The sequence below is a fragment of the Aythya marila genome, assembly GCF_965140915.1.
Source record: "Aythya marila genome assembly, chromosome: 4".
In the NCBI taxonomy this organism is placed as follows: Eukaryota; Metazoa; Chordata; class Aves; order Anseriformes; family Anatidae; genus Aythya; species Aythya marila.
This window is the reverse complement of record NC_139045.1, coordinates 19,972,031-19,986,448: the sequence shown is the minus strand read 5'-3', so window position 1 is coordinate 19,986,448 and position 14,418 is coordinate 19,972,031. Positions and strand designations below refer to the sequence as shown.

Sequence of the window (14,418 nt, the reverse complement as noted above, 5' to 3'; positions counted from 1 at the left end):
GGACAGTGTTTTAAAAAGAGAACTAGCACCTACACAGAGCACTGTCTTTACTTTAATAATAATAATAAAAAAAAAAGTTATTAAAGGGATCCTGTCAAATCCCATTTTTTGATACTAATACAGTTCTCCATTACAAATCTGCTTCAAATATGATAGCCTAAGTTTAAAGCACTTTATTGTTCTCTGCTGTTAAAAACAGTCTTTCAGATGAGAGGTGATATCCTTTTCATCAAGTGTAGCTAAGTCCTATCCTGTTTTACTCTTTCATAATTGCGCTTTTTTTTCTCACTTTTGCTGCTGGTGCTATAACTACTAAGCAAAGAATGAAGAGAACAATATTAAAAGAACAGTGGAGCTGATTAAATACAAAATGTACAAATTCAACTGAAAAATAGAGGTCAGTCTTTCATCTTTTTAAATCACAGCAATCTTAAGGAAAGCTTGTAGTGCAAGTACTTTACATATTTGCATATTAAAACCTAGAATTCTTTAAAAGGAACACATAAAACACTCCCCAAACTTTTAACCATTATTATGTAACAAGAAGTCATCTTTGAAATCAGACTCTGAATTGCAGCAATATTGCAGTTAAGATTCAGCACTCTCAAGTTGCCGTTATTTTGCGCAATATTTATTTGTATAAAAATCAATGGAAAATGTTAACAATCTGTACTTCCTTTGTGATTGAATAAAATCCCTGAAGCCTGCTTGGAGAATGTTTCAAGTTCTAGAATTTGAAATACTCTTAAGAAACTGAATAATATACTTCATTTAAGCGTATGCTTTTAAGTAATACCTTGTCTTACTTTCTTTAGATTGTCTTACTTTCTTTAGATGTATACCAGCTTCAATTTCATTTTCCAAAGCATTAATATAAGCAATCAGTATACAATCACCAAAACTGTTATAGAAATTAGGGATCACTCTTATAATAAGTGGTTTTGCATAATATACCAACAGCAGTGTTTTTTTTTTTTTTTGTTTGTTTGTTTTTAAACAAAAATAAGGGTGAAATACAGATGTTCTATGTGCCAGTCTTGAAATTATTGAGATACTTTCTTGTGTAACCAATTTTCTAAAGAACCTTTCCCGATCATACCAATGACTTTGACAGAGCTTACCAATGACTAGTAAACTGATGTCCACATTCATTTAAACATAAGTAGAAGATGCAGTTTATCTTAAAGTTTGGTATTCTTTTACTCTAAGTACCCATCTCCTTAATGAAAAGTTGGATGCTGTCCTATCTGTAATATGATGTTGAGAAACTGTTCCTTTGGTCTGTATCATTACAATATCATAACCAACGCAAATTTTGTCTCAGAAATGTTACTGATTTTCTGTATTGACATTTCTACATTATTTATTAATGTTTTGCTACCTCTTTGTCTGTAGTTCCTCTTCTTTCCCTTGGAGTACATCGTCCCACATCAGTGAAAGCAGAAGAATAGTTTCCAGGAGATTCCTGGTCTACTGAAAACAGAACATCATTATGTGACACTACGGTAAAATAAACAAAACCACAGTGCTGCTTGGTTTAATTTAAGGCGATGAAGACATACCCAATCTATTATTTCACCCTTAATAGAAGGAATGTGATGGTTTAAGTGGACCTTTAAAGAAACAAAAATACTGACTCCGAAGCAAAGGCTTTCCTCTGATCCACAGCAGAAGAATGTATTACAGATGATTGGAAGAACAAAATTAAGCCTTACTGTATGAAAGGATACACTCCTACTGGACCAAATGGAAGACATGACAGCAGTTGTGAAAAGCTTTCTCTGAATGCCAACAATATAAACACGTAATTACATGCACAAAATGTGACTAAAGCATGCTTCAATGAGATAAGAGATGAAAACAAATTTTCCTCACTAAGTGATCTAAGATGCATTTCTACTTTACCAGGGGCACTGTTTAGGCCTTGTCAAGCCAACTTGTTAGTTATTTTGTAAAAACAACTCTATTTTAAGTGATCATTACTTACCAATCTATGTGGCAGATTTTCTGCAAAGCACAGTTTGCCAATGCTTATTACAGGATGGCATGTTATAAAATGGTAAATACATCTTTTCAAATTTTAATAAAAAGTAAAATAAAAATCTTGTACTCTTTATAGCTCTGCAAGTTGCTAATGTGAATGAAAATAAAATGGAATTATTTCAGACCAGAGGATGAACTGAACTGCTTCTTGGCCTCTTAGATTTACTAGCTATTATAGTCTCCTAATGCCTGCTGGAGGAGGTGTCTGACTGATACTTGCCTGCCTTTGACTTAATTCACATGATCTATTTTTACCAAGGCTACACATTTCTAAGTCAGTACAAGTGTAAAACAAGAATTGAGAGTATCTAATAAATTATGCTGCAGTCCTCTGGAATAGAGATCTAAATGGTCTCCCATGATCTGTTGGCTAAGCCACAAAGGCTTTAGGCTATGGCTAAATACAGTGGGGGCAAAAATTAGGTAACCGTATTACTAATATTTTGGTTGCAAGCATGTCATCACCAGCAATTGTATCTATAAATGTTTAAAAACATTTTAAGCTCAAGGAATTTTTTAAGAAGAGAAGCAGAGCAATGAACAACTTAAAGTAGCTTAAAAGCAGGTCAGTGAAAGACAGACTTTTAAAAAAAGTTATAGTCTGAAGTTTCATTTGAGATTTGATTATTGAGAATTTCCCTTCTAAGATGATAAGGTACTTCTCAAAACTTCCCAGATACATTAACGTTCTATGAGAAGAACTAGTTTTGCTGCCACAGAAATTGGAAATAGTATTGTTTGAACAGTGGAAATGGAAACTTCCTAAAATAACCTTTGGGTCTATTCACAAAAAGTAGTACGAAGCATAGGAATCAGTGCATTTTCAAGAAAAAGCAGAATCAACATTCTATGGTACTTGTGGAATTAACAGCATTTTTACCACTTACACATAAAAGAATTATACTGTACAACATGTTTTTGATGCAGATTTTTTTTTTTTTTAAATAATAAAGGCATATTGTTTTTCTGTTTCACAAACATCTTATGATGCATCTACTCACTTTCTTTTTTTTCACTTTTTCTGTGGAAAAACAAACAAACAAAAAACCCAATCTTGCTTAAGTTAGTAACACCAAGTGGTGTTTTATAGCAGTAATAATCTAGTACTTGAAATACAATGCTAATCCAGTTGTCCAAATTACTGCATTTTGTGAATAGACAAATTTCTATCTTCATCACATAGGTACGGATGACAACCTTCCTTAATTAAGAATTTTGTAGGATGAACGCTTATAGAATACACGAATAAAAACAGAATGAGAAAAGGTAGGAAATACAGGGAGTAAATCATAAGGATAGAGGAAGAAAGTTAATCCACCTTGGAAACACAGTGCACTATCATTGTCTTGGAGGTTGTTGTTAGCTGTGTCCATGTCTTGAAAAGAGGCACTAAGAGGTAATCTTCCACAATCGTTCTGGTACAGTGGGCAATGAGCAGCACCATCTTGAGGCAGTGGATGAAAAGGCTGGTGCATGGGACGCTTTTTCAGAGCTGTCAGAGATGAATTCCTTTCTGGAATGTCTGGAAGCAGCTCAGTAATAAGTCTGTGTAATATACTATTGTCAGGCAAGCTTCCCCTCCTTTTTTCAGCTTTAATTTGGTCACAGATGTCTTTAAGTGCAGAATCTAGTGCTTCAAATACAGATGATTTGCATTTTTTCTTTTCAGTTTGTTTTTTAGGGGCTGCACTTTTTTTCCTCCGGAAAGGCACTGGACTGACTAGGAATGCTATCTTGGAGAGACCAGATTCTGCTTCCTGTCTCCTTGGATCCTCTGTGGTTTCTTGTTTAGCCCTTTCATGTTTCAGCATAGTGGTAAAGCGGGTGTAGGATGCTGGGCATCTGCCTTTGCAGGAGCTGATGAGATGCCGGTGGTGGTGGTGGTGGTGGTGGTGGTGATGGCCTGATCCATAAAAGCTTTCAGACGATGTGAATGAGAAGTGATCAAAGTCACTTTCACTACAAAAGGAGGAACCTTCTATCTGGATAAAGTCACTGAGGTCAGAAACCACTCCATCTTGATCGCTGTCTGAAAAGTCCATATGTGACCGTTGTGGCTCATCGCTGGTCACTTCAATATGAATTGGCACCAGGGTTTTAGACTTGTAGCTCCGTTGTACCTGAGAGGGATGTCTGCCTTGATTTTCTTCCTCCAGAAGAGACTCAATAGAAAATCGCCGCTTTGTACATAAACCATTTTTAGGAGGCTGTAGCGTAATGCTTGACAACATTTCATCACCTAGATTTGGCATAGATTTTGACTTCTGAATTAGTTTTTCAAACTCTGATATTCTGGTTGGCACCATGTCTCTGGGCACCTCTTCAGTAGAAGACTCTCTCCAGCCTTGAAGAATACCTTTATGCTGTTCTTTTTCGTACTGCAATATTCTGGACTTCACAGAACAAATCACCTCAGAATTCATTAAGTCCTTGCGATTGATGCGGTGCATCTTTTTGTACATTTTTAGGAAACCTGGAGCATCGTGTGCAGATCTGTGACGAACTCTTGCCCTACCACCACCACGGCCCTCGGGAACATATGGGGAGACCCAGTTCATTGAGCAAACATCTTTGGAGTCCTCCTCACATAAAAGAGAGCCCATGCTTTCGGACTTGGCCTGCGCATCAGGAAAGCTATCGCGATCATCTGTTAAAAGATCATCGCAGCTACGAGATTTTCTCTTTGGAGAAGTATTTTCTTCTGTGCTGCTCCACACTTCTGCATTTTGACGAGTCATTTGCCAGCCATTCTTATAGCTGATTGCCCTTCTCGAATCATTTGGAACAGCTAAATGTTGTCTGTAAGTGCTACAGTAATCTAATTCATTTGAGGTGTTGTGGTTGTGCACTGAATAACTGAGGAGGGATGGATAAACTTTGCTAATATCCCCACCTTTGTAATCCATAGAGCAGCATGGTAAAAGAGAGACATTGCCAGAAATTAAAAGATTCAGAAAGTTGAAATTAGTATCAGTTTTAGACAGACTAGAAAAGAGACAGCAATTAACGCATCTATGCTATTAGCTTAGGTCAGTACATAGGTTACTACAAATTAGGTCAGCAGAGCTAATAATTAAGCCCACCCCCAAACAATAACAAAACAAAACAAGGTAAGAAACCAAGCATCAACACTGATTTTGAAGCAGGTCAAAAAACAATCAACTAATAAAAGCTGAAAAGGATTTAAAGATGAAGCCAATCAACAAATCTAGACCTTATCACCTTAACTGAGATAAACTGAATTTGGAGGGAGACTGAAGTTTTGCATCTCTGGAGCAAAGACCATTATTTATTGTATTTGAACAGAATTCTATTCCATGGAATTTAACTAAGACATACGGGTATATACTAACTGCAGGAAATGTCAGAAATGGACAAAATTAAATTAATACAACTTTCCTTGATAAGAAGTTTACATCAAATAGAATGATGAGCATTAGGGAGTTATTCCCTTATATGTTCTCAAATATATTTCAAATACTTTGACATCTGTGTGTTCTGAAAGCTGCTCAGAATTAGGAGTCACTATGAGTAAAACTTGGAACCCTGGTCCAAGGTATATTTGAGCTGAATTTTCTCAGTGGTGTCAAGTGGCAGTATTCACCTTCAGGACATGCTTCAAGCAATTCAGTCTGCTTTCTGTAAGAACAGTATGAATCTGTAAGTTCAAAATCCATGCTGATCAAACCCCTTATAATGTGCTGCTTCTTTAACAAAATGGTTAATTCCAAGAAAAATCAACATTCTGCTCAGTTTCATAATGTTGTGAGAGAATGGAGTGACATGTTTTGGTCACCTTCCAAAAACTAAGTAGCTGTGGTAGATGTTCTTAGGGGAAGTATTTCTCATACACTGGAAGTGTTTAAGTCATGGTGAGTGCTCCTTATTAGTGGTGTAGTAAAAGGTAAATGCAGGTAAGTGGGGTTTGCCACCTTTACACTGCCTGGCCTGGTACACCAAATGGATGAGTTTACCCACTTTTAAAATTTCTACCATAACACTGGGTTTAAAATACAGTTGCTTTTCTATCACTTCACTCATTATTCCTCACTGTTCGTATAAATTTGTCTGTTGCAGCCTAAATGCTATGTTCTTTTCAGTAGTAATTATCTTTTACGAAGGTTTATGCATTCCCTAATACAGCTACGGCTGACTGGAAAATATAGCTAAGAAAGTACAGCAAATAAATGACTAATAATAACTGGAAGAGAAGGACAGGTCTTGTAATAGATATTATTCTATATATTAGTTTCAGCATATATTTTACTGGAAAGCTTTTGTCTTGCTGCAGGAAACACCTAAAACCTCAAACCAAACAAACAAAACCCCAATCAAATCAAACCCTATAATTCAAGTATCTTTTCTGGAGAGACATGGAGAACAGCAATGGAATTACAAGTTATTTAAAAAAAAAAAAGAAACTAATTAGATTGTATATTCTGTACTAAATACTTCAAGAATTTATGAAATTAAAAATCAGATTATGGATACTTGCTTGATTAAATTAGGTCCTGATAACTGACAACGTCCAATACATCTGCTATAGATTTGGAAGTTCTAGTATTATGGCAGCACATCTTTATTCTTAAATACTATTTGTCTTGATTTACTTTCTCTCTATACTGAAATAGTTTTAAAATTTCATTAATCTAATAAGAGAATAGTGTAGTTCATAAAATTTTATGGATTTACATATTATGGCACAAATCATATTCTGTTTTTAATCAATTTTCCTAGAATGGGCACAGTTGAAACTAGAAAACCCTTGTTACAAATCCATCTTTTGATCAGCTTAGAATGACACGTATAAGAATAAACAAGTTAGACTTTGATGAAAGGCGCAAAGCCATTGCTTCCTACAGTAAATCTTCCAGCAAAGTGCACCCAGCAACAGTGGACAGGTACATTTAATACTAAGGTATTGCACAACACATCATCAGTAGTTTTCTCTTAATGAATACGTTCTCCTCTTACCTTTTGCTCTCGACGGAGAAGAAGGAGAGGAGCTAGTTAAAGGCTTTCTAAGGGTGGTATATGGGCCTTGCATATCTGTACGGCCCACATTAGGCCTGTTTGCGTTCTGGTCACTGTGCGCCCTCTGATGACTTACAGCAGGTTCTGACTTCCTTCTTTTCCTGTAGTCACTTGCAGTACTTGCAGAACTACAGAAATAAGCAGTATTAGTAGCAGTCTAATCTCTGAGATCACAATTCAGAAGTTAAAAGGCAAGCTTGTAATTACATTATTTGTTTTTATATTAAACAATATCAGCAGAAATACATCAGAAACATATATAGGGGAGAAGCACTGGTCTCAGATCTCTTGCAGCATGCTTCACAGAGAAAAGCTGAATTTCTTCTTCACCTGATTGTTTTAAAGTTTTGTAGAAAATTGTTGTATTGTTTTCATAGTGAAGGCTTTGAAATAAACATACCAAGATTTTTAGAGGTGTTTTTTTTTTTGAAAGACTGTAAAAATATCAGCAATAAATGAAATGTTTTTCAAAGTGTTTCCATATTTGTCTTAATAAGGTGGCAATAACATTTTATTTAAAAATTAAATGAAATTATGTTTTTACATTAAAGGCCATTTATTGATTGAAAAGCTTTTTTTTTTTTATTATTTTATTTTTTTTATTATTTTTTTTATTTGCCTTTTCCTAGTTTACCATGGGCTGGCACTCTCCCATCCTCCTGATACTTTAACCTGCTAGGAGAAGCCCATCACTCAGCACTGGCTTTACCTAGGCAGTGTGGAGAATCTTGTCTTTTGCTGGCAACATAGCTGGTGTGAGGTATGATGTAGGCAGGAAAGGGTAGTCACAATGTAAATTAAGATCACAGTCACTAAAGGAAACCCTTGTGACAGGTTAGAAGAAGATCTGGCTATTGAGATACCTGTACCAAACTGGGATTTAAACCAAACTGGGATTTAAACAGTCTAGTTGTCCGGGATGCTCAATAAGTTACTATAGGAGTTGCTTTTATGAGTAGGTAATAGCAGTGTAAGAGGGCATGGTAAAAAGTAAAATGCAGCTATAGATCAGAATTTGAACGGTGAGCTGCCTGCTGTACTAGAGTAGCAATTCAGCGTAAAGATGATACGAAGAGACCGAGAACAGCTGAGGTAGTGTGCTTAGGGGAACAGCACTGGAAGTGCTGCAGGCAGTAAGGTTAAATGATAGGTTGTTGAAGTTCAGTAGAAGCTTGACTGAAGAGAGCTCAGGGATGTCACTGGAAAGACCCCAAATATACGATGGTTTATACTGAATGCAAAGAGTAAGTTCTTGAAAACCAAAAGTAATATTTGCATTTCAGTATCAAAATACGAACATCCTCTCCATGTTAGGAGCCCACAAGCTGAATGCTAAAATCTGACTCTTCAATATCTGGCTTCAGGTCACAAAGAAAACCCCAGGCTGTATAGTCTGTGACAACTGAAATCACATAAAAAGAAATATCTTACCTAGAGGGCCTGTCCAGGCCTCTGTCTGTTGAAGAGTGATGATACAAGGAAGTCTGTGAAAACAAATATAGGAATCTGTTATATGTCTGTATTTGAAAAAAGGGTGACAATTCCTGCTTATGATGTTTATTATGTTTGTTGCTCTGTGACATCTTATAAAAACATAGCATGATGATTAACATCCTGTGGGCTCCAGCAAACAATTTTCAATATTTCAACTTTCAATATTTTCAACTTCAATATTTCATGAAGAGAGTTAGGCAGCTTGTAAAAGCATCACTATGTTTTGTTTCATAATCTGTTACAGTAATATTTTTCTTTTAAAGCACAACTAGTGATCTAAATTCATTTTTCTCTGTACCATTTTTGAAATACATATACAACAGCTTAAATGAAATTTTGCTGTGAAAACATGAAAATCTGAAAATTATTTCTGCATGTGGAAATGAGGTCTGCAGAGTTTGCCCTCTCCCCACAATTACTCACCAAAATCCCACAATTGATTATAGCCACAACATTTTTTCTAAAACCAGCTGAAAGCCCCATGTTTTTTATGGCTGATTGTTGACCACCTTGTACTCCTGGTCAGAACGCTTCTTATCACAGACCACTCATTAATCATTACCTATGGAGCTAGAGAAGTAGCAACTGCACAAATCCTGTACAAAGGAATGGAGTACTGTTCCATAATTTTATTTTTAATATAAAGACAGCTATTAATGCCCACTAATTTTAAATCCATCATTCATACATTTTAAGACTGTGGTCAGAACTCAGTAATACCACAATTAAGTAGGTAACTAGGTAGGAATCTAGACTAAACTGTATAGTCCCTGTGGCATTTATTCCTGGGAACAAAGCAGTGTCCAAAAGTTAAACTTGATTTCAATTCTTTGGATGTCATTTCAGAGGTAACCCGATGGGATGGGATCTTTTTAACCTGTGGGGACTATTTTTCTCCCTATAGAAGCCTTCTAGACTTTTTCTCTGTGTAGGAAAATCTTTACAGACTTTTCTTTGTAAAGAAGCACTGTGTAAACAACAGCACTTATGGCCTGTAGTTTATATATACATATGTGTACATATATATACATATATATATATAAATTGCAAGTTCATGAATAGGACTTCTCCCAGATTTGTTAACTGACACTTATGTATAGTTTTAGAAATCACCTGAGAGTATTTGGGAACAGATTTCATGTGACACTGAATACTTTAAATGATGTATGAGAGGAACTGTTGAAACTGCTTATACAGGGAGAGGGCTAAAACGACAATGTCCATAAATATGGGTGTTCAGTTAGAGGTATTTGTCAGTAGACCGTTATTTAAGACCTGTGTCATGTACCAAATGATCCCATCAGGACAGTAACTGAAGTTTTGATTTCCAGATTACACTGAAATTTATTAAACTTTGAGGCAGGGAGAACCACACAAACAGACGCAATATGGATCAAGTATTACCTTAAAACTTGAGCTATGATCATTTCCCACTTCCCCACTAATTTAAACTGTACTTTCATTTAAATCACTTTAAAACAAATGAACAAACAAACAAACAAAAAAAAACAACAAACAGGTAAAAAACTTTCAGACTCAGTAAGAATGGCAACTGAGATACAAACAGTTAAAAATGTCAACAAATCAAAGATTTTAATGCTATTTTCCAGAGAAACTAAGTTCTCTAGAACTTACTCATGTTGATCTCTGCATAAGGTTTCAAAGTGTTAATTTTTTCTAAAACAGAAATTTCTTTGCTTTGTGGATTAGTGTTTCTTCTGTCTTACTATTTGTTAGTACCATTATTCTCTCTGTTAAATACTTATATTACTCTTCAGTTCACAGACTCCAGCTAGGACCTGAATTCACTTTCTGTATAAACACAAAGGTAAAATCCCTCCTCAAATGATATTACAAACCTCCGATAAGTCATCTAAAAAGAATACGCTCACTGCAAAAAAAAAAAAAAATTGTAGCAAAACCTGATCACTGGAAATGGAAACACTAGGCTCCTATACTTCCAGCTGTCTCCTGAGCAGTTATACTTGAACGAACTTATAGGGCACTGTAGCAGAACTAGTTGTAACACAGATTTCCAGCAGAGCTGGAAATAAAAGCTTCCAGAATTATTTTAGTGCTAGCCTAAAAGAAAAGGGCTACTTGTCACGCAGTCACGTTCGGCACATCCAATACAATCTTAAGGCACAGTATATTATGGGAGATGTGATTTCCTCTACTCATCCATGTCTCATTTACAGTAGAGGATGACACACATGCAAACCAGAGTGTGTACACTACAGCAGGAAGGAGAAAATTGCGATAGTAAGTGCTGGTAGCAATATATAGCAATCTATCTGCTACAAATTCCTATTGTGTTTATTCTTTAACATTTCAACAATTTAACGTGACATCAAGCAATGTCCAGCTGCAATTTGCAGCCCATGTAAGAGGGATCTTCCCCACCACCTGGGAATTAAGCTGCTGCTAAGAAAAGCAAGCTGAGGCAGTGGGATGTAACCCGTGTTCTCAAGGATACTTCGCAAGGGAAAGTATGCATCAGCCATCTCAGGAGAGTGGCTGTCTCAGCAGGGCAGGTCTTTTGTAGCAATGGCCTGTTGGGAGAAGACTGACAACCTTACTGATAAGGACAGAGCTTTTCCCAGTGTTAAGTGCTTCCAGCAGTGAAGGTCTGCCTCACTCATACAACGATGTACCCGTTTCTCAGGTGGCTTTCTCTCTAGTGCTCTGTTCCATGATGGGAGAGTACACAACACTGTGGAATACAACCAACTTTTATCACAGCATACTATTTTTCTTAATTTGCTAAAACCAACCTCTTTTTCTGCAAATAAATGAAGTTATTTCGTATAAGTTTCATTTTTGTAGTAAAATATGAATTTCAAGATTTGCATACTTTTTAAATCATCTGCCATTGTATTCCTCTTGGGTAATAAACAGCCTAGGTATGACACCTTAAAATAAAAACTAATTAGTGGATTGGATTAAAAACATGAAGAACAGAAATGGGTTCCAAAGTACTTTATGTACTATAACTGAGCTCATAAAGTCTATGGACCTATATATTAGAGAGAAGGGGTACTGCGAGACAAACCCACACCAACTGCTCTAGGAAATGAGTGAAGAATTAAAACACCTTTCCACAGGCAGCATAACTAGAAGCCTATACTTTGGAGCTTCTTCTGTTATGGAGGTGTGCTGAGAGAATATATCATCAGATATTCTCAAATAGACAATAAATCTGCTCCTAGCACTTAGGAAATTTCCATGTTTTATATTTGGAATATGTATGGGGCTAATGATGAGTGCATTACTGTTAACTTATTCTGTCTGAACAAAATATCATGATATTTGTTTTTAAAATAAATTCTGAAAGTGGTCATTACTCCTAAGACTTCACCATTCAGTTCATATTTTCAACATTTTCTTGAAATCTTGAAATTTTCAAGATTTCTCTTAAGGTCCTCTGAAACCTGAAAACTGCTTTATGACAATTCTCCAACTATCCAACCTCAACGATTTTAAGAAAAATAGCTAATGTTATGAGGCCTGTCTGCAATAAAACCATAAAAGTCAGCAGTAACAGAGCTGCTCACACCGATATGTCGTGTAACCCCAGTTCTCCTCATGCTGCTACACAACAGGGTGATGCAATGGCATCAGTTCTGTGTGCTTCCCATGCAGAAAGCTTACCCACAAAATCCCTTTTAAGCATGCCCTGGAAAATGACAGAGTCTTATTTTAAACCTGGCCACCACTATCAACCTCATCTTTGCTGACCAGTCACTGCTGCACTCCGGTATCAACAGAGGGACCTCAGGCTCACTCACTGCTGGTCTCTGCTGGAACCTTTGCCTGAGGCAGTACGAACACTGCAGTTAGTTGTCATTGCAGGCCTTCTTATGCTGCTGCCACGCCTGCCATTAGAGACCAGACTGATATCCTCTGTCACAGACACTGGCCAAACAGCTGTGCAGTGACAGCTTGCACCATGTGCAGTGGCTCCAGGGCTACACAGACTGTGACGTAAATCCCAGGGGCAGTAGAGCTCCCACTGCTTCCTTTGGAAGGCATTATGTAACCCACAACTGAAACCAAACCATTGAGAACTTCTTTATCCACAGCATTCCCCAGGCCATAAATAGTGTGTCAGTGATCAGCCTAAGACAGCAAGAAGTGTGTGCCATGCCAAAATAGACTGCTGGGCTACTGCACAGATTTTCCTTTCTGTCCTTTATGATACTCTTATCACCATGAACATAATATGCCTTTTCACCCCTTCTTTGATGCCATCTTTGAAGTTTTTTCTCTATGGAAGACACATATGGAGGCACTTTTGTTGTACAATACTGATTTTTACCATAGACGCACACTGTTATCCATTGGCTGTGTGGAGTTTATAACGTCTACCCACAGGTAGAGAGAGCCACACTGATACAGTTTAGAGGGGAAAGTTGAAAGCAAACAGTGGATATGGTTGCTTTTTATTTCCAAGAGCAGGTATCACTGCTAACAGCTGCCCTGTCAGCTCTTGGACATGTATTGACCCATGAACCCTCCCAAATCTCTAAAGCTAGATAGGCACCTTCCAGGACATCCAAGACTGCCCTGTGTGGATAAAGGCTTCCTGACAAAAACAATCAAATTTTAGAAACATCCCAAACTACTACTACTACTTTGATTCACTTCTACTAAAAAAAAAAAAAAAAAAAATCATATATATTTATAGTTAAGCCAATGTTTTAGCTGTTTTCATGCATCAAGGCCTTAATGGTAACAAAAAATGAAGTTAGAAATGGTAGGCAAAGTTTTAAACAATAAAGTTTTGTTTGCATGATGGTTCTAACATTTTAATGAGTTGTTTTTCAATATTTCAATTATTTTGCAGTATTTTCAATATTCTTCAATACATTGAAGAATATTTATTTTGCTATTAATTTGCTATATACAGCATATAAATACCGTAATTTGCAAAGAAGAGTTATTGTATTTAAAGACTTTAAAAGCTTCAAAACAAAATATAAGTGTCCTTGTAAATTCAACAAAGAGAAAACCAATATTACTTAACAGCTATTTTACACAGACTTACTGAACATGACTATATTTCAAATAATCATATACTAGGACATTTACTGGTTCTTATCTGATATATAGAGTATTCCCAAGTATCAGTGAAGGCCTATAAGCTTATTATCTCAGAGAACTGCGCCCAAATTTCACAACCATAAGTTTCTCCAAAATTATAGAGCTTAAAACCAAACCAGAGCAAGCTGCAAGACAATTAACAATTTAAGGTTACAATTTTCATTTCATTTTTGGAGATTCCAAAGGAAGATGAGAGTGAATCACGAATATGAATGAAGCAAAGCCACCATATGAAGTAAAGTCATCATTACAGGATTCACTGACTTTTACCCTACCACTCTAAAAACAGCGGGGAGGGTAGGAGGAATGAAAGCCTGCATCTCTCCCACTCAGAGTAGGGCAATGACAGCCCACTACCTGATCTTGATGTATTTTATTCATAGCAATAACATTGACTGCCAATTCTTCAGTTACAAATTTACAACAGGATTATCAATTGTGTGTTTCCAGATTTGCAACATTAACCAAAAAATAGTTAAATGGAGAAGTGATAGCTCAGCCACAAAGGCTTTGACTTGACATATACAATTTGCAGTCAGATATATTAATACAAAATACTATTGTGCTGATATATTATTTATGTCTAAAAGTATTGCACTTGCCCAACTCTGAAGAAGTGGGAATTTGTCAAGAGTTAGAGACATATGGGCTGTTGTGTAATTCTGAGTGTTAATCTCTGAGAAGTTTTGGGGACAAGGACTCACAGTTCCTAGGATAATAAGATCAACATCCAAATGTACTAGT

The 14,418-nt window shown here is 36.3% G+C and overlaps 1 protein-coding gene across 10 annotated transcripts in view; it reads right to left on the bottom strand.

The window, feature by feature from the left end:
• SORBS2 (sorbin and SH3 domain containing 2) overlaps positions 1–14,418 on the bottom strand; it is a 153,738-nt gene that overhangs the window by 20,664 nt on the left and 118,656 nt on the right. For 5 of the 10 annotated variants that reach the window (XM_082759331.1, XM_082759335.1, XM_082759338.1 and 2 more), the window contains 3 exons: positions 8,509–8,561; positions 7,018–7,205; positions 1,382–1,470 (listed from right to left, as the gene is read on the bottom strand). In XM_082759331.1, coding sequence (XP_082615457.1) covers positions 1,382–1,470; positions 7,018–7,205; positions 8,509–8,561 — 330 coding nt within the window. Of the gene's footprint in view, positions 1–1,381; positions 1,474–3,361; positions 4,937–7,017; positions 7,206–8,508; positions 8,562–14,418 lie in introns of all 10 variants that reach the window. The other 5 variants (XM_082759334.1, XM_082759333.1, XM_082759336.1 and 2 more) reach the window with 2 other exon arrangements.